At 47.0% G+C, this 20406-nt stretch overlaps 1 protein-coding gene and 1 long non-coding RNA gene across 17 annotated transcripts in view; one reads left to right on the plus strand and one right to left on the minus strand.

The window, feature by feature from the left end:
- The window catches only part of LOC140418685 (uncharacterized), a 207869-nt gene that overhangs the window by 8675 nt on the left and 178788 nt on the right, over positions 1–20406 (minus strand). For 9 of the 16 annotated variants that reach the window (XM_072502251.1, XM_072502245.1, XM_072502247.1 and 6 more), the window contains one exon: positions 17117–18320. The exons of 3 other annotated variants lie outside the window; for them this stretch is intronic. In XM_072502251.1, coding sequence (XP_072358352.1) covers positions 17260–18213 — 954 coding nt within the window. In that variant the 5' untranslated portion in view covers positions 18214–18320 and the 3' untranslated portion in view covers positions 17117–17259. Of the gene's footprint in view, positions 1–1619; positions 1782–17116; positions 18321–20406 lie in introns of those variants that run through there. 4 more of the 16 variants (XR_011945235.1, XR_011945230.1, XR_011945233.1 and 1 more) reach the window with 3 other exon arrangements.
- Positions 1707–17229, plus strand: LOC140418694 (uncharacterized). Its single transcript, XR_011945242.1, has 3 exons — positions 1707–2262; positions 16410–16510; positions 17149–17229. It is a non-coding gene; the product is annotated as an uncharacterized lncRNA (long non-coding RNA).

Here is a 20406-nt window from a genome sequence, read left to right on the forward strand (position 1 = left end):
CTCGCCAACTTTGATTAAATGTATTTCTGGAGGTTTGATCACATGACCTGCCCCCATCCTCCAGCCATTAATCGGTCAACACATCCATCCTTGTGACACACTGCCTTCCTCGGCCAATTGAGAAGGAAAAGGACTCCTTACCTCACAGGACAGTGTTTGACTAGGGCAGCATGGTGGTGCAGTGGTTAGCACTGCTGTCTCACGGTTCGATCCCGGCTCTGGGTCACTGTCTGTGTGGTGTTTGCACATTCTCCCAGTGTTTGCATGGGTTTCACCCCCACAACCCAAAGATGTGCAGTTAGGTGGATTGGCTATGCTAAATTGCCCTTTAATTTGAAAAAAATGAATTGGGAATTTTAAATTTATTTTTAAAAAGTAGTGATTGACTGTCAGCCGAACAACCTTTATCCCATTTTCAATATTTTTATATCCGCTGAAGAGAAATGTTCAAAAATATTTTTTACTGTCCTAATGATCCAAAATTTATATTTTTACTGTCCAAATCATGTTCCAGAGTCACTGAAATATTTTGTACTGTCCCAATGATCTTCCAGACACCCAGGTGTGAATCTCACCAAGACAGAAGGTAAAATTTGAATTCATTTAAAGTTTCCTTTTTTAAAAATAAATTGTGTGTACCCAATTCATTGTCGCGTGACGTCCGTTCATCTGCTGTCGCAGCGTCTGCATGGTCTAGCCAATGTACCAGGCTTCGGGAGCTTATTGGGGGTTTGTGAATCCTCCCCGCACACCTGCCAGGGTTTCCTACCCCGGCAGGAATGATCCCTTTCAGTCGGGGAACACTTCAGCAGTCAAGGGCATTCAGCCTCTGATTTCCGGGTAAGCGTTCTCCAAGGCAGCCTTCAGGATGCGCGACAACGCAGAATCGCCGAGCAGACACTTATAGCCAAGTCCTGCACACGAGTACAGCCTCAACAGGGACATTGGATTCATGTTGCATTACATTCACCCCCACCATCTGGACTGGGTTTGCGAAATCCGACCAACTGACCTGGCTTGAGACAATTCACACCTCTTTAACCTGGATGCCCCCTCTCTCTAGATCTGTAAAGACTTAATTACCTGCAAATGCTCGCATTCAAAGCATTGTCTTGCATCTTTGACTTTGCCTAAATATATATTTCTGGAACCTACCTCTTCATTCACCTGAGGAAGCAGTGCTCCGAAAGCTAGTATTTGAAACAAACCTATTGGACTTTAACCTGGTGTAAGACTCTGTGCTCACCCCAGTCCAACGCCGGCATCTCCACATAATGATCGTGAAGGGTTTGCTCCAGCTCACAATGCCCGAGGGCTGATTGGCGGCAGGTTCAGACCAATAGGAAGAGGGGGCAGGTCTGGAGGACCGTCTGGAGGAGCGGCTGGTCCTCCAAGAATTCCGAATGAATGGGAGGCGGAGCAAAGCCGTGCTCTCGCTCCCTACGCATGCGCCCCGCCGCACACTTCGTCATCCGGGCCTGTCACGGGGAAAAGCCCGAGCAGCTTTTGCCGATTCAACTCCCGTATCCCAGCTTCGTAATCCGAGCTTGGGGCCTACACGGAGTGTTTATGAAGCCTCCCAACCCATCCACCGGCTCCATCCATCCCTCATGACTCACCGGGCTGAATTTGACCGGCCGAGGATTTCCACCCGACTGCCAAAATCCTGATCCATCATCGGCACTGCGCATGCTCCAATTCACGATGGTGATTGGGTCTCAATCCCGCCCCTCATTCACTCCGATTGGTTGGAGGCGCAGCTGCTCCGCTCGGTCCTCCAGCTCCGCTCGGTCCTCCAGCTCCGCCCATTTCTTCCTATTGGTCCAGAGTTGCCGTCAATCACTCCCCAGTCATTGTGAGCTGAAGCAGGCGCAGGACCGAAGCTGGACGCGGCCGGGAGGTTTCACTAAACCCAGTGGAGGCTTCAAACCCCAATAACAAGTTTCCGGGCCCGGGTTTGCATCGAGCGGGGGGACAGCTGCGGCCTGCTCCCGGTGACAGGCCTGAGTTAACGGCCGCCGTCTTTATAGAGGCTGCAAACCCGCAGGGGGCAAAACATCAGAGATAGAGTTTGTTGTGAAACCAATGGGATGTAAAACAGGAGGTCAGGGTCACAGTCAACAACAACAACTTCTATTTATATAACACCTTTAACATCATAAACCATCCCAGTCAACCTCACAGGAACATTATAAAACAAAGTGAGACACCCAGACACAAAAGGAGATATTAGAAGAGATGACCAAAAACCTGATTAAATATGTGAGTTTTAAGAGAGTCTTAAAGGAGGAAACTGAGGTTTGATTCCCGCTTGGGTCACTGTCTGTGTGGAGTCCGCACATCCTCCGTGTCCGCGACGGTTTCCTTCGGGTGCTCCGGTTTTCTTCCACAAGTCCCGAAAGAAGTGATGTTAGGTGAATTGGTCATTCTGAATTCTCTCTCTGTGTACCCGAACAGGCGCTGGAATGTAGCGACTAGAGGCTTTTCACAGTAACTTCATTGCAGTGTTAATGTGAGCCTACTTGTGGCAATAAGATTATTAATGAACTTCAAAAAAGAACTGAGCAGACAGGGAATGTCTACAGTGTCTTGTTTTTGGGTCACTGTGCATCAGTTTTCTCTCACTCACCGTTACCTGTTTAAAGGTGAAGGAGCTTTTAAAGAATGGCACACTGTAACTGTCACCCTGTTCACAATGAAACTAAAGTTATTATAAGACCATAAGACATAGGAGTGGAAGTAAGGCCATTCGGCCCATCGAGTCCACTCCACCATTCAATCATGGCTGATTTCAACTCCATTTACCCGCTCTCTCTCCATAGCCCTTAATTCCTTGAGAAATCAAGAATTTATCAACTTCTGTCTTAAAGACACTCAACGTCCCGGCCTCCACCGCCCTCTGTGGCAATGAATTCCACAGACCCACCACTCTCTGGCTGAAGAAATTTCTCCTCATCTCTGTTCTAAAGTGACTCCCTTTTATTCTAAGGCTGTGCCCCCGGGTCCTAGTCTCCCCTGCTAATGGAAACAACTTCCCTACATCCACCCTATCTAAGCCATTCATTATCTTGTAAGTTTCTATTAGATCTCCCCTCAACCTCCTAAACTCCAATGAATATAATCCCAGGATCCTCAGACGTTCATTGTATGTTAGGCCTACCATTCCTGGGATCATCCGTGTGAATCTCCGCTGGACCCGCTCCAGTGCCAGTATGTCCTTCCTGAGGTGTGGGGCCCAAAATTGCTCACAGTATTCTAATTGGGGCCTAATTAATGCTTTATAAAGCTTCAGAAGTACATCCCTGCTTTTATATTCAAAGCCTCTTGAGATGAATGACAACATTGCATTTGCTTTCTTAATTACGGACTCAACCTGCAAGTTTACCTTTAGAGAATCCTGGACTAGGACTCCCAAGTCCCTTTGCACTTCAGCAGTATGAATTTTGTCACCGTTTAGAAAATAGTCCACGCCTCTATTCTTTTTTCCAAAGTGCAAGACCTCGCACTTGCCCACGTTGAATTTCATCAGCCATTTCTTGGACCACTCTCCTAAACTGTCTAAATCTTTCTGCAGCCTCCCCACCTCCTCCATACTACCTGCCCCTCCACCTATCTTTGTATCATCGGCAAACTTAGCCAGAATGCCCCCAGTCCCGTCATCTAGATCGTTAGTATATAAAGAGAACAGCTGTGGCCCCAACACTGAACCCTGCAGGTCACCACTCGTCACCTGTTGCCATTCCGAAAAAGAACCTTTTATCCCAACTCTCTGCCTTCTGCCTGACAGCCAATCGGCAATCCATGTTAGTACCTTGCCTCGAATACCATGGGCCCTTATTTTACTCAGCAGTCTCCCCTGAGGCACCTTATCAAAGGCCTTTTGGACATCAAGATAGATAACATCCATTGGCTCTCCTTGGTCTAACCTATTTGTTATCTCTTCAAAGAACTCTAACAGGTTTGTCAGGCACGACCTCCCCTTACTAAATCCATGCTGACTTGTCTTAATCCGACCCTGCACTTCCAAGAATTTAGAAATCTCATTCTTAACAATGGATTCTAGAATCTTGCCAACAACCGAGGTTAGGCTAATTGGCCTATAATTTTCCATCTTTTTCCTTGTTCCCTTCTTGAACAGGGGGGTTACAACAGCGATTTTCCAATCCTCTGGGACTTTCCCTGACTCCAGTGACTTTTGAAAGATCACAACTAACGCCTCCACTATTTCTTCAGCTATCTCCTTTAGAACTCTAGGATGTAGCCCATCTGGGCCCGGGGATTTATCAATTTTTAGACCTCTTAGTTTCTCTAGCACTTTCTCCTTTGTGATGGCTACCATATTGAACTCTGCCCCTGACTCTCCAGAATTGTTGGGATATTACTCATGTCTTCTACTGTGAAGACTGACGCAAAGTACTTATTCAGTTCCTCAGCTATTTCCTTGTCTCCCATCACAAAATTACCAGCGTCATTTTGGAGCGGCAATGTCAACTTTTGCCTCCCGTTTGTTTTTAATGTATTTAAAGAAACTTTTACTATCATTCCTAATGTTACTGGCTAGCCTACCTTCAAATTTGATCCTCTCTTTCCTTATTTCTCTCTTTGTTATCCTCTGTTTTTGTTTTTGTAGTCTTCCCAATCTTCTGACTTCCCACTACTCTTTGCCACATTATAGGTTTTCTCTTTTGCTTTGATGCATTCCCTAACTTCCTTTGTCAGCCATGGCTGCCTAATCCCCCCTCTGATAACCTTTCTTTTCTTTGGGATGAACCGCTGTACTGTGTCCTCAATTACTACCAGAAACTCCTGCCATTGCTGCTCTGCTCCCAGTTGATTGGCGTCAGTTCCTCCCTCATGCCCCTGTAGTTACCTTTATTTAACTGTAACACCTTTACATCTGATTCTACCTTCTTTCTTTCAAATTGGAGATTGAATTCGACCATATTATGATCACTGCCTCCTAAGTGCTCCCTTACTTTAAGATGTTTAATCAAGTCTGGCTCATTACATAACACTAAGTCCAGAATGGCCTGTTCCCTCGTGGGCTCCATCACAAGCTGTTCCAAAAAAGCCCTCCTGTAAACATTCAACGAATTCCCTTTCCTTGGGTGCACTGGCAGCATTATTTACCCAGTCCCCCTGCATATTGAAGTCCCCCATGATCAGTGTGACCTTGCCTTTCTGACATGCACTTTCTATTTCGTGGTGCATTTTGTGCCCCCGGTCCTGACCACTGTTAGGAGGCCTGTACATAACTCCCATTATGTTTTTTTTGCCTTTGTGGTTCCTCAACTCTACCCACACAGACTCCACATCATCTGACCCTATGTCGTTTAGTGCTATTGATTTAATTTAATTCCTAATTAACAAGGCAACCCCGCCCCCTCTGCCCACCTCTCTGTCTTTTTGATAGGTTGTGAATCCCTGAATGTTTAAATGCCAGTCCTGAACCCCCTGCAACCATGTCTCTGTGATGCCTACCACATCATACCTGCCAGTCACAATCTGGGCCACAAGCTCATCTACCTTGTTCCGTACACTGCGCGCATTTAAATATAGCACCTTTAATTCTCTATTGACCGTCCCTTTTTGTTTTCTTAGTGTGGTGGACCTTGGTTTACTGAGCCTTTCCCTACACTGTCATATTTTGTGGGATGGGGACAATCGTAACCACTCTTGAGTTTTGTCTGTTCGTGTTTTTTTGTATTCCTAAGCAGCTACGCTCTCCGCTGATTACTTCACCTCTTGGTTCCCTGACTTTCCCTTCCCCCCAATCTTTAGTTTAAAGTCCTATTGACCACCCTATTTACTCTTTTCGCCAGAACACTGGTCCCAGCTCGGTTCAGGTGGAGGCCATCCCAACGGTATAAGTCCCCCCTGTCCCAAAACTGATGCCAGTGTCCCATGAAAAGGAACCCCTCATTCCCACACCACTCTTTCAGCCACGTGTTAACTTCCCTTATTCTTGCCTCCCTATGCCAATTTGCACGTGGCTCGGGCAGTAATCCGGAGATTATGACCCTTGAGAACCTGTTTTTTAAATTTGAATCCTAGCTCTTTATAATCTCTAAACAGGTCCTCTTTCCTAGACTTGCCTATGTTGTTGGTACCGACATGGACCACAACAACTGGATCCTCCCCCTCCCTCTCCAGTATCCTTTCAAGCCGGTCAGAGATGTCCCGCACCCTAGCACCGGGCAGGCAACATACCATGCGGGACTCTTTATCCTGCTCACAAAGGATACTATCTATCCCCCTGATAATAGAATCCCCTACAACTACAACTTGACTATTTACTCCCTCCCCTTGAATGGCCTGCTGAACCATGGTGCCTTGGTCAGCTGACTCATCCTTCCTGCAACCCTGTTCGCCATCCACACAGGGAGCAAGTGCCTCATACCTGTTGGGCAGAGTCAAGGGCTGAGGCTCCTGAGTTCCTGCTGGTTCCCTTTACCTGCCTGACTTGCAGTCACACCCTGCTGTCGCTGGCCACTGGCAGGATTTAAACTACTTACTCTGACAGGTGTGACTGCCTCCTGAAACACAGTGTCCAGGTAAGTCTCCCCCCTCCTGGATGTGCCTCAGTGTTTGAAGCTCAGACTCCAGCTCATCAACTCTGAGCCAGAGCTCTTCGAGCAGCCAACACTTACTGCAGATGTGGTCGCTGCAGCTCGCAATGGGATCTGCCAGCTCCCACATCAAGCAGCTCAGGCACATCATCTGACCAGCCATCACCAATTAATTAATTAGTTTAATTTAAGTTTATGGTGGGGGCAGCTTCAGCCAATCAGACACTCATCTACACTGCACTTTTTACTGAAAAACAGCACAATTAGATTAACCACTTACCTTTCCTGGTTACCTCACTGCACCAAATTACCAAATTCTCACTGTCTGTATCTCTCTCACTCAGGCTGTGTCTCCTTGACCTGCGCAATGCTTATAATATAATAATGCTAATAATATAATATGGCACTTACCTCACACCAATGGATCTTATTATTAGGTTAGAGGAGGAGGGTGGGTGGGAGACACTACACGTGTAGTGTCTCGGGTTTCCTCTCCACCAGAAACCAGAATTTATTGGTTTGGGGGGGGGCCTTCCCAGAAGTCGAACTTCCGGTTCCCGCCTTGTATTTAAAAAAAATTAAAAATAAAACAGAAAAGAAGAACAGAAACGGGACTGGGCAAGTGTTTTTAAAGGAGAAACTTACCTCCCAGAAATCACTTGCGCACCGCTCCCGCCAGTTAATGACCTTGAAACCATTGTGGCGAGTTTATCGGAAAGGGAAAGTGTGGGACTGGGATTTGCAGCTTTGGGAAATGAGAGAATCAATTATTCCCCAGAAACTAGAATTATCTGTTCTGAATTTCTGACCTATGTAAACTGATTTTACAGGGTTACAAGGAATGGATTGACAGACAGGAAACTCGAATCAATCATCACATCAAGATCTGACAGTCACTCAATTCATCAGGATCTGAATATCATCAGCTTTTGAATGTGGAAGGAGAAATGCTTGTCTGTGGGAAAAGATTTCAAACATCAGTGGGACTGGAAAAGCACCGAGACCCACACACGCCCGAGTGAGAGCGTTCCAGTGAACTGACTGTGAAAAGAGCTTTAACCAGTTGCACCGCCTGAAAAACAGCACACGCTCACTGTGAGGAGAAACGATACACGTGTTCTGTGTGTGGAAGAAGCTTCAACTGATCGTCCAAAATGGAGAGACACAAGGACGCTGACACCATTGAGAAACCGTGGAAATGTGGGGAGGGATTCAGTTACCCTTATAGAATCATAGAATCATAGAAGTTTACAGCATGGAAACAGGCCCTTCGGCCCAACCAGTCCATGCCGCCCAGTTTTTACCATTAAGCTAGTCCCAGTTGCCCGCACTTGGCCCATAACCCTCTATACCCATCTTACCCATGTAACCATCTAAATGCTTTTTGAAAGACACAATTGTACCCGCCTCTACTACTACCTCTGGCAGCCCATTCCAGACACTCACTACCCTCTGAGTGAAGAAATTGCCCCTCTGGGCCCTTCTGAATCTCTCCCCTCTCACCTTAAACCTATGCCCTCTAGTTTTAGACTCCCCTACCTTTGGGAAAAGATGTTGACTATCTACCTTATCTATGCCCCTCATTATTTTATAGACCTCTATAAGATCACCCCTAAGCCTCCTACGCTCCAGGGAAAAAAGTCCCAGTCTATCCAGCCTCTCCTTATAACTCAAACCATCAAGTCCCGGCAACATCCTAGTAAATCTTTTCTGCACTCTTTCTAGTTTAATAATATCCTTTCTATAATAGGGTGACCAGAACTGCACACAGTATTCCAAGTGTGGCCGTACCAATGTCTTGTACAACTTCAACAAGACGTCCCAACTCCTATATTCAATGTTCTGACCAATGAAACCGAGCATGCCGAATGCCTTCTTCACCACCCTGTCCACCTGCGACTCCACCTTCAAGGAGCTATGAACCTGTACTCCTAGATCTCTTTGTTCTATAACTCTCCCCAACGCCATACCATTAACTGAGTAGGTCCTGGCCTGATTCGATCTGCCAAAATGCATCACCTCACATTTATCTAAATTAAACTCCATCTGCCATTCGTCGGCCCACTGGCCTAATTGATCAAGATCCCGTTGCAATCCTAGATAACCTTCTTCACTATCCACTGTGCCACCAATCTTGGTGTCATCTGCAAACTTACTAACCATGCCTCCTAAATTCTCATCCAAATCATTAATATAAATCACAAATAACAGTGGACCCAGCACCGATCCCTGAGGCACACCACTGGTCACAGGCCTCCAGTTTGAAAAACAACCCTCTACAACCACCTTCTGTCGTCCAGCCAATTTTGAATCCAATTGGCAACCTCACCCTGGATCCCGTGAGCTTTAACCTTCTGCAACAACCTACCATGCGGTACCTTGTCAAAGGCTTTGCTAAAGTCCATGTAGACAACGTCTACTGCACTGCCCTCATCTACCTTCTTGGTCACCCCCTCAAAAAACTCAATCAAATTTGTGAGATATGATTTTCCACGCACAAAGCCATGCTGACTGCCCCGAATCAGTCCTTGCCTCTCTAAATGCTTGTAGATCCTGTCTCTCAGAATACCTTCTAGCAACTTACCTACTACAGACGTTAGGCTCACCGGTCTGTAGTTCCCAGGCTTTTCCCTGCTGCCCTTCTTAAACAAGGGCACAACATTCGCCACTCTCCAATCTTCAGGCACCTCACCTGTGGCTGCCGATGATTCAACTATCTCGGTTAGGGGACCCGCAATTTCCTCCCTAGCCTCCCACAACATCCTGGGATACATTTCATCAGGTCCCGGGGATTTATCTACCTTGATGCGCTTTAAGACTTCCAGCACCTCCTCCTCTGTAATATGCACACTTCTCAAGACATCACTATTTATTTCCCTTAGTTTCCTAACATCCATGCCTTTCTCCACCGTGAATACCGATGAGAAATATTCATTCAGGATCTCACCCAACTCTTGTGGCTCTGCACATAGATGCCCTTGTTGATCCTTAAGAGGCCCTACTCTGTCCCTAGTTACTCTTTTCCCCTTTATGTATCTGTAGAATCTCTTTGGATTCTCCCTTGCATTATTTGCCAAAGCAATTTCATGTCCCCTTTTTGCCCTCCTGATTTCCCGCTTAACTCTATTTCGACAATCTCTATACTCTTCAAGGGATCTACTTGATCCCAGTTGCTTATGTACGTCATATGCCTCCTTCTTCTTTTTGACCAGAGTCTCAATATCTCGAGTCTTCCAGGGTTCCCTACTTCTACCAGCCTTGCCCTTCACTCTAAAGGGAATGTGCTTACCCTGCACCCTGGTTAACACATTTTTAAAAGCCTCCCATTTACCAGCCGTCCCTTTGTCTGCCAATAGTCTCCCCCAATCTACCTCTGCAAGTTCCTGTCTGATACCATCAAAATTGGCCTTGCCCCAATTAAGAATTTTAACTCTTGGGCCAGACCTATCATTCTCCATAGCTATCTTAAAACTAATGGAATTATGGTCACTTGTCCCAAAGTGATCCCTCACTAGCACTTCTGTCACTTGCCCTTCCTTATTTCCCAAGACGAGGTCAAGTTTTGCCCCCTCTCTAGTCGGTCCATCCACATACTGAATGAGAAATTCCTCCTGAATACACTCAACAAATTTCCCTCCATCCAAGCCCCTAATGCTATGGCTGTCCCAGTCAATGTTGGGAAAGTTAAAGTCCCCTACTACTACCACCCTATTATTCTTGCAGATATCTGTAATCTCCTTACATATTTGCTCCTCAATTTCCCGGTGACTATTTGGGGGCCTGTAGTACAGTCCTACCAAGGTGATCTCTCCCTTCTTATTTTTCAGTTCCACCCATACAGACTCAGTGGGCGAACCCTCGGATATATCCCCTCTAAGTACTGCTGTGATGTTCTCCCTAATCAAAAACGCCACTCCCCCTCCTCTCTTACCTCCTGTTCTATCCTTTCTATAGCATCTGTACCCCCGGAACATTGAGCTGCCAGTCCTGCCCCTCCCTTAGCCATGTTTCAGTCATAGCTATAATATCCCAGTCCCATGTGCCCGTCCATGCCCTGAGTTCATCCGCTTTGCCCGTCAGGCCCCTTGCATTGAAATAAATGCAGTTTAATGTAGACCTTCCTTGCTCTCTGCCCTGCTTTCTCTGGTCATGCTTTACACACTCTCCCTTCCTGCCTTTTGTTTCTGTCCCCACTGACTTCCTACATCGGTTCCCATCCCCCTGGCACATTAGTTTAAACCCTCCCCAACTGCACTAGCAAACACCCCCCCCGAGAACATTGGTTCCGGTCCCACCCAGATGCAGACCGTCCGATTTGTACAGGTCCCACCTCCCCCAGAATCGGTCCCAATGTCCCAGGAATTTGAAACCCTCCCTCTTGCACCATCTCTCAAGCCACGTATTCATCCTAGCTATCCTGTCATTCCTACTCTGACTATCACGTGGCACTGGTAGCAATCCTGAGATTACTACCTTTGAGGTCCTACTTTTTAGTTTAACTCCTAACTCCCTAAATTCAGCTTGTAGGACCTCATCCCGTTTTTTACCTATATCGTTGGTGCCTATATGCACCACGACAGCTGGCTGTTCACCCTCCCCCTCCAGAATGCCCTGCAGCCGCTCCGAGACATCCTTGACCCTTGCACCAGGGAGGCAACATACCAACCTGGATTCTCGTTTGCGTCCGCAGAAACGCCTGTCTATTCCCCTTACAATTGAATCCCCTATCACTATAGCTCTGCCACTCTTTTTCCCGCCCTTCTGTGCAGCAGAGCCAGCCACGGTGCCATGAACCTGGCTGCTGCCACCTTCCCGTGGTGAGCCATCTCCCCCAACAGTTTCCAAAACGGTAAATCTGTTTTGGAGGGAGATGACCGCAGGGGATCCCTGCACTGCCTTCCTACTCTTCCTCTGTCTGTTGGTCACCCTTTCCCTATCTGCCTCAGTAATTTTAATCTGCGGTGTGACCAACTCACTGAATGTGCTATCCACAACTATCACAACTAACTTCTGAGCTGGAAACTCATCACCGCAGTCACACCGGGGAGAGACCATTCACCTGTTCCTAGTGTGGAAAGGGATTCACTCGACTAACACATCTGACTGCACACCAACTTGTTCACTCTAACATGAGACCTTTCAAATGCTCCGATTGTGAGAAGAGCTTTAAAAACAAATGTAATCTTCTGACGCACCAGCGAGTTCACACTGGGGAGAAACCATTCGCCTGTTCTGAGTGTGGGGTGACATTCGCTCAGTTATGCAAACTGTTAGATAATCAGCGGGTTCACACTGGGGAGAGACCATTCACCTGCTGTGTGTGTGGGAAGGGATTCGCCCAGTCATCCACCCGGCTGAGACACCAGCGCATTCACACTGGGGTGAGATAGTTCACCTGCTCTGAATGTGGGAAGGGATTCACTCAGTCTGCCCAACTCACCTCACACTAGCGTGTTCACTCTGACACGAGACCTTTTAAATGTTCCGATTGTGAGAAGAGCTTCAAAGGCAAATGGATCTGCTGATTCACCAGCGCAGTCACACTGGAGAGAGGCCGTTCACCTGCTCCGTGTGTGGGAAGGGATTCACTCAGCATTCCCTCTGGCTGAAACACCAGCGCATTCACACCAGGGAGACATTATTCATCTGCCGTGTGTGTGGGAAGGGATTCACTCGTTCATTCACCCTGCAGAAACACCAGCGAGTTCACAGGCGATTACAGGGATTGGATTCTGTTATTGCTGCAGTTAAACACATCCAGGACTGAACCATGTTCGTTCTGACAGTTGGAGTTTGTTTCAGTTGATGTTAATCATTCCTGTGACTTGGCCGGAGTTTAATATTCTGGATATAGATTAATAAAATTAGCTTTGTGTTAACGACAGTGTTCCAGTCCTTCATTTCTCTAAGATAAGAGGAGACTGTCGATGTCCTGTTACCGACTGTTCCATTGTTGGGTGTTTTCTGATTTGTTTTGGAAGATGTGGTAAAGCAAAGAGTAAGACCAGAGAGAAAGGTAAGGATATGGGAAATGATAAACAGATTGAGGCAGGAAGAGACAGAGATAAACGCGACAAAAATAATAAAAGCAAAAAACTAAAGGCTGTGTATCAAAACACAAGTAGCATTTGAAACAAAACTGATGAATTGCCAGCACCTATAGAAATAAGTAAGTACGACCTGATGGCCATTGCAGAAACATAGATTGGGACCTGAATTTTTTTATATGCATTCATGGGTGTCGCTGGCAAGTCCAACATTTATTGCCCATCCCTCATTTCCCTACAAAAGGTGGCGGTGAGCTGAATATTGTAGTGTATGTGAAATTTAGGAAAGACAGAAATCACGGAAAAGGTGGAAGAGTGGCTCTGTTAATTGTTGATGGTGTTAGCACATTAGACGGGTGAGCGAAGTTCAGGAAATCAGGATGTAGGAGTGGTTTGGTTTGAGAGAAAAAATGGGAGAGGCAAGAATTTACTTCGAGGAGTTGTGTGCAGGCCTCTTAATTGTAAGTAATTGTAGACGTCTACAAAATTATGAGGGGCATAGACAGAGTGGATAGTCAGAGGCTTTTCCCCGGGGTAGAGGGGTCAATTACTAGGGGGCATAGGTTTAAGGTGAGAGGGGCAAGGTTTAGAGTAGATGTACGAGGCAAGTTTTTTTACACAGAGGATAGTGGATGCCTGGAACTCGCTACCGGAGGAAGTGGTGGAAGCAGGGACGATAGTGACATTTAAGGGGCATCTTGACAAATACATGAATAGGATGGGAATAGAGGGGATACGGACCCAGGAAGTGTAGAAGATTGTAGTTTAGTCGGGCAGCATGGTCGGCACAGGCTTGGAGGGCCGCAGGGCCTGTTCCTGTGCTGTACATTTCTTTGTTCTTTGTTCCACCGTTACCAAATGTTGCTGCTGCTGTGTCAGAAATGATTCAACTCCGTGACTTCCAAACTTCATCAATAACAATGTTGCTGTTCAGTGATTATGTACATTTTCACAGTGCCTGTAAAATATTTAACTGTTTTGTTTTGCTTCCTTCACAATTTAATTTCCTAATGGACATAACACTGAAGAAGTCAGTAACAATTGTCAGGAAAGATTAACCTGCTGATTGGAGATGTTGATCAGTGGAACCGTTCAGACACGGATTTGCATCAAAGATCAATTTAGGATTGAAGTACAAGTCCATACTTTTACTGTCACGGTGTTTCTGTGGACAGTTCTTGAATATAGGAGAAAAAACACAGGCGCTGCTTTTAAAAAGGGGCATTTTTAAAATCAGTGACATCTCCAGAATATTAAACTGCAGCCAGTTGAAGAGATTGTTAACATCAGCAGAATCAAACCAGATATTGTCAGACTATCAATCCTGGATGTGATTGGCAGCAGCAAAACAGCAGATTCCAGTCCCTGCACTCACTTGTGAACTCGCTGGTGTCTCAGCAGGTGTTGGGACTGAGTGAATCTCCTCTCACACACAGAACAGATGAATGGCCTTTCCCCGGTGTGAACGCGTCAATGAATTTCCAGCCGGGATGAAGAACTGAATCCTTTCCCCCAGTCCTCACATTTCCACGGTTTCTCCATGGCGCCCGTTTCCTCGTATCTCTCCAGTTTGGACAATCAGTTGAAGCTTTGTCCGCACACACAGCACGAGTACGCTTCCTTCCCTTTGCAAATCGTGCGATGATTTTAACAGGCGGTTTAACTGTTTAAAGCTCTTTGTACAGTCAGTGTACTGGAACACTCACTCCAGTGTGTGTCTTGATGCTTTTCCAGTCACAGATGTTATAAATGGTGTCGCACAGACAGAACACACAAACATGTCTCCTTCGGAATTCAATTTCTGATGATATTGAGGCCGTGGTGACTCAGTGACTTTGTCAGACCATGCAGTTCGAGCTTCCTGTTTGTAAATCCACCAAATCTATTACCCTGGAAAAGGAGTTCACAAAACTTGAGAAATATTGAACATATAATTCTATTTTCCATGAAAGATATTTTCTTCATTTGTACCTGTAAAGCAGTAAATCCTAATCCCATGCACTCTCTCACCTCCCTTGCTGGATGCAAATCCCAGGGTGACTAACAGTCCCATATTTTACTGGAATGTATTTGTGTCCACTGTCCCAGGCTGCATGCTGCCTGGATGTTGTCTGTCATACAAATTGGACATTTCTCAATGCACAGAACCATGTTCCTTACTGTTTCTGTGTTCCAACAGCTCTGGCAGACACTTACCCCAGGCGGACTGGTCCCAGCTCTGGCAGAACGCCAGCCTTTCAGTGCAGGCTGTGCCATAATTTTCACCATGAGAATTGGTCAGCCCGGCAAACCCTGCACACCACCTTCACAATTCTTTTCCTTACAGCTCACCCTCTCCCTCCCCTCTGGCTGGGTTCAGTTCTCAAACCCCTCTGTGCAAAGTGAGAATAAAATCAATTAATCAATCATCATTTTGCCTCCTGGTCATTGGGACCCTGAAGCCCCACCCACTCTATGTTCCTTCACCAAGATGGCTGCCCTTGAAGCCAACAATCCCCAGGAGCTGGAAATCCAGGGGCTGCAGGTTCTTATTGGGGGTTTGGGGCCTCCAGCGGGTGTTTGTGAACCCTCCCTGCCCACCTGCCAGGGTTTCCTCCCTTTCCAGAGATCAGAGTCCTCCTTGATTTGAGTGCAAAGTGTAAACTCTTATTTCTTGTCCCCCTCCTCCATCCTGATATGAACCATCCTCCAGTGGCAGAAGCAGGATGGTGCCCGTTAACCTGGGCCTGTTCCCGGGAGGGTGGGAGAAGCCCCGCAGCTGCAAACCAGGGAGCTGACAATGATTGTGAAGAGTTTGCGGATCCACAAAGTGTTTCCAAATCCTCCCACCCACCGCCTGACGCTGACTCCGCTTCTCCAGGACAAACAAGTGGCGAAATCCATGTCCAGCAGCCGCACTGCGCGTGCTCCGGATCACAATGCCCGGGGGTGATTGACGGCAGCTCCAGACCAATAGGAACAGGGGGCGGGTCTGGAGGACAGAGCGCGAGCGGCTGATCCTCCAGCCAATCAGAGTGAATGAGGGGCGGGGCTGATCTGGATCTCCCTCATTGGCTGAGACTCTGCATCTTTTGAGTTCTTCCCATTGGCCATGTGGGCGCGGGTTCCAAAAACCTAATTTCATCCCTGAGATGTGTTGACCAATGGGAAGGATTGGCGGACCGGATGGACTCTGGTCCTCCAGCCAATCAGACTGCGGGCTGTGTGTGAATGAAGTTTGAGCTTCACACAGACACTGAAACTGAATTGCTGATTTCCGGCAGCATTTTGTGTTTGGGATCTGGGTTCAATTCAGTGTGGAGTTTGCACATTCTCCCTCTGTCTGCGTGGGTTCCCTCCGTTGTGTTCCAGTTTTTACCCACCATCCAAAGATGTGCAGGTTAGGTGGATTGGCTATGCTAAATGGCCCCTCAGTGCCCAAAAAAAGGTTAGGTGGGTTACAGGGATAGGGTGGAGGCATGATCTTAAGTAGGGTGCTCTTTCCGAGAGCTGTGCAGGCTTGATGGGTCGAATAGCCTTCTTCTGCACTGTAAATTCTATGATTCTGTTGGACTTTCGCTCTCAGTCTGATCCGATGGATCTGTCTGGGGGTATTTCCCTTGTACAGTTTAGTGTTTGGGTATTTTAGGGAACAGGTAGAACTTCCTTGGTTCTACCGGTTGTTTTTGGTTAATGTGTCTGGAGTCTTTGAGTTCTTCCAGTCCATCTCCAATTCTCCTTCCTCTCTCGGGTATATGGGTCTAGGTAGTTTAGTGTTGTGATTAGTGTTGTTTAGTTGTCTGTCTGTCTCCAGCAGGTATTGTTGTCTCTCGATAATGACTGTGCTGCTATCCTGGTCTTCTGAACATATCAGTGTTGGATCCAAGCTCCTGGATTGTCTGTCTTTCTCTCCGGGTAAGATTCTGTTTGTCTCTTGTACTTCACTGTGACAGGGCAGAGACCTGATTGAAGGATTCAAACATGGGAGTTCTGGGAAAGATGGGCAAGGATTTGGGAGTTGGCAACATGTTTAAAGAGTTTGGAGAGGAGAGGGAGGTTGAAGATACGGCAGTAATTTGTAAGGATGGCAGGGTCAAGGGTTTGTTTTATTGAGGAGGGGGTGATGATGGCAGATTTGAAGGACAGAGGGACAGTACCTGAAGAGACAGAAAGCTGATCAGTAGCTCAGTGGGAAAAGGGTCGATGGAGCAGGAGCTGGGTCTCATGGACAAGATGAGCTCTGAGAGGGCATGAGGGGAGATGGGAGAGAAACTAGAGAAAGATGTGGGTTCAGGGCTCGGGAAAGGATGAAATTTAGAGAGAGTTTGGTCCGGTGGGCTCGTGGAAGGGAGGGAAGCAGCAGAGGCAGCTGATCGGATTTACTCAATCTCAGTCACAAAGAAGCTCCACAAGCTCCTCACACTTCTTGTTGGAGGTGAGGATGGAAGAGACAGGGGAGAGCGAGAGTACTTCAAAAGGAACTAACTTGTGTCAGATATTAAAAAGTATCAACACTGCGTATGTAACACAAATCTAATTTATTTGACTTTTAGCCAGAATATTAGCCCCTGTAAATGGGCTGGAGTTTGTTATCAGCAGAAAGAGACTCAAATGAACGTGGTTCAGTCCTGAATGTGAGGAACAGCAAATTTCAATCACTGTGGTTACTTGTGGCCTCGTTGGTGTCTCAGCAGGTTGGATGAGTCAGTGAATCCCTTCCCACAGTTGGAGCAGGTGAATGGCCTTTCTCCAGTGTGAATTCGCTGATGTACAGTGAGGTGAGATGATTGTCTGAACCCAGTCCCGCAGTGAGAGCACCTGAATGGCCTCTCCCCAGTGTGAACTGGCTGGTGTCTCTGCAAATCGGATGACTGAGTGAATCGCTTCCCACACTTGGAGCAGATGAACGGTCTCTCTCCAGTGTGAACTCGCCGGTGTCCCAGCAGGGCCGATGACCGAGTGAATCTCTTCCCACACCAGGAGCAGGCGAATGGTCTCTCCCCAGTGTGAATTCGCTGATGTGCAGTGAGGTGAGATGATTGTCTGAATCCAGTCCCGCAGTGAGAGCACCTAAACGGTCTCTCGTCACTGTGGACACGTTGATGGCGCATCAGATCCCCAGAACCTTTATAGCACTTCCCGCACTCTGGACATTGAAACTGTCTCTCATCAGTGTGAACTCGCTGATGCGTCTGCAGGTTGGATGAAATAGCAAATCCCTTCCCACACTCTGAACAGGTGAATGGCCTCTCCCCAGTGTGAATTCGCTGGTGACTCAGCAGGTCGGATGACTGAGTGAATCCCTTCCCACACTTTGAGCAGGTGAATGGTCTCTCCCTAGTGTGAACTTGCCGGTGTCTCAGCAAGTCGGATGACTGAGTGAATCCCTTCCCACACTTGGAGCAGGTGAATGGTCTCTCCCCAGTGTGGCTGTGTTGATGAGTTTCCAGCTTGGATGGGGAAATGAATCCTTTCCCACAGTCCCCACATTTCCACAGTTTCTCCTCAGTGTGACTGCATTTGTGGCTTGTAAGGCCTGATGATCGAGCAAATCCTCGTCCACACACACAACACGTGTACGGTTTCTCCCCACTGTGAACGCTGCTTTTTCCTTCCATGTTCAAAGTACGATGATATTCAGCAATGATAAATTGACGACTCTGTCAGACCCTGATGTGATGTTTGGTTTGAGTTTCCGGACTTTGAAGCCTCCAATTAGAACACCCTGTGAAATTAATTGAAAACAGAAAATAGGGAGTGAGAGAGAACCCACAAAAACAGGTTGTGAAATTGAGCTGAACGAATCTGGTCATTTGTGAGGCCAGAACGAAGAAAAAGTGACCATGAAAACTGCTGGATTGTCATAAAAACCCAACTGGCCTCTTCGGGAGGAGAAAGAGGCGAAGAGGGATTTTGTATATCTACAAGAGAGTAGTTGGCAAAGCAAATTATTCGACCTTGAGCTTCATGAACAGTAATATTGATACCAAAACGATGCTTCCGGTGGCACAGTGATTAGCACTGCTGCCTCACAGCACCAGGGACCCGGGTTCAATTCCGGCCTTGATGACTGTCTGTGTGGAGTTTGCACTTTCTCCCCGTGTCTGCGTGGGTTTCCACCCGGTGCTCGGGTTTCCTCCAACAGTCTAAAGAAGGACAGCTTTGATGGATTGGCCTTGATAAATTGCCCCTTAGTGTCCAGGGATGTACAGGTTAGGTGGGGCTATGGGGTTATAGGGCCAGGGTAGGGGTGTGGGCCCAGGCAGGGTATCCTTTCGATTGGATTGGATTGGATTTGTTTATTGTCACGTGTACCGAGGTACAGAGAAAAGTATTTTTCTGCGAGCAGCTCAACAGATCATTAAGTACATGAGAAGAAAAGGGAATAAAAGAAAATACATAATAGGGCAACACAAGATATACGATGTAACTACATAAGCACTGGCATCGGATGAAGCATACAGGGTGTAGTGTTAATGAGGTCAGTCCATAAGAGGGTCATTTAGGAGTCTGGTGACAGTGGGGAAGAAGCTGTTTATGAGTCTGTTCGTGCGTGTTCTCAGACTTCTGTATCTCCTGCCCGATGGAAGAAGTTGGAACAGTGAGTAAGCCGGGTGGGAGGGATCTTTGATTATGCTGCCCGCTTTCCTCAGGCAGTGGGAGGTGTAGATGGAGTCAATGGATGGGAGGCAGGTTTGTGAGATGGACTGGGCGGTGTTCACGACTCTCTGAAGTTTCTTGCGGTCCTGGGCCGAGCAGTTGCCATACCAGGCTGTGATGCAGCTCGATAGGATGCTTTCTATGGTGCATCTGTAAAAGTTGGTAAGGGTCAATGTGGACATGCTGAATTTCCTTAGTTTCCTGAGGAAGTATAGGCGCTGTTGTGCTTTCTTGGTGGTAGCGTCGACGTGGGAGTGGTAGCACGACCTTTCAGTGAATAGGTGCAGACTTGATGGGCTGAATGCTCTGCAGGAATTCTATGGTTCTAATTCTATGCTATGAATCTTTATAAAGCTCTGGTCACCACTCTTCAGGAAGAATGTGAAGGTTCTTGGAGAAGGTGCAGAGGAGATTTCCCAGAATGGTCCCAGCAAAGGAGGTTGAGGGGAGATCTGATTCAGAGACACAAGATTACGCCAGGTTTCCATCGGGTGGACAAAGAAACTCTGTTTCCATTCACTGATCGTACAAGCAGTCGGGACACAGATTTAAAGTTTTGGGTAAAGCCTGGATTGAATTATACAAGATCCTGAGGGGTTTTGACAGGGTGGATGTGGCGAGGATGTTTCCTCTTGTGGGAGAATCTAGAACGAGGGCATTACTGTTGCAAAATAAGGAGTCACCCATTTAAAATGGAGATGAGGATTTCTTTCTCGAGAGTTGGAAAACTTTGGAACGCCTGCCGGAAAAGGCAGTGGAAGCAGAGTCCTTGAATATTTTTAAGGCAGAGCTGGATAGATTCTTGATGAGCAAGGGGGTGAAAGGTCATCAGGGGTAGGCAGGAATGTGGAGTTGAGGTTAGAATGAGATCAGCCGCAATCTTATTGAATGCTGAGCAGACTCGAGGGGCCGAGTGGCCTGTTCAGAGTTTGTATGTAAAAGTTACAGGAGATAGAACATAGAAAAATACAGCACAGAACAGGCCCTTCGGCCCACGATGTTGTGCCGAACCTTTGTCCTAGATTAATCATAGATTATCATTGAATTTACAGTGCAGAAGGAGGCCATTTGGCCCACTGAGTCTGCACCGGCTCTTGGAAAGAGCACCCTACCCAAGGTCAACACCTCCGCCCAACACTAAGGGCAATTTT

The sequence above is a fragment of the Scyliorhinus torazame genome, chromosome 5 (genome assembly GCF_047496885.1).
Source record: "Scyliorhinus torazame isolate Kashiwa2021f chromosome 5, sScyTor2.1, whole genome shotgun sequence".
Lineage (NCBI taxonomy): Eukaryota > Metazoa > Chordata > Chondrichthyes > Carcharhiniformes > Scyliorhinidae > Scyliorhinus > Scyliorhinus torazame.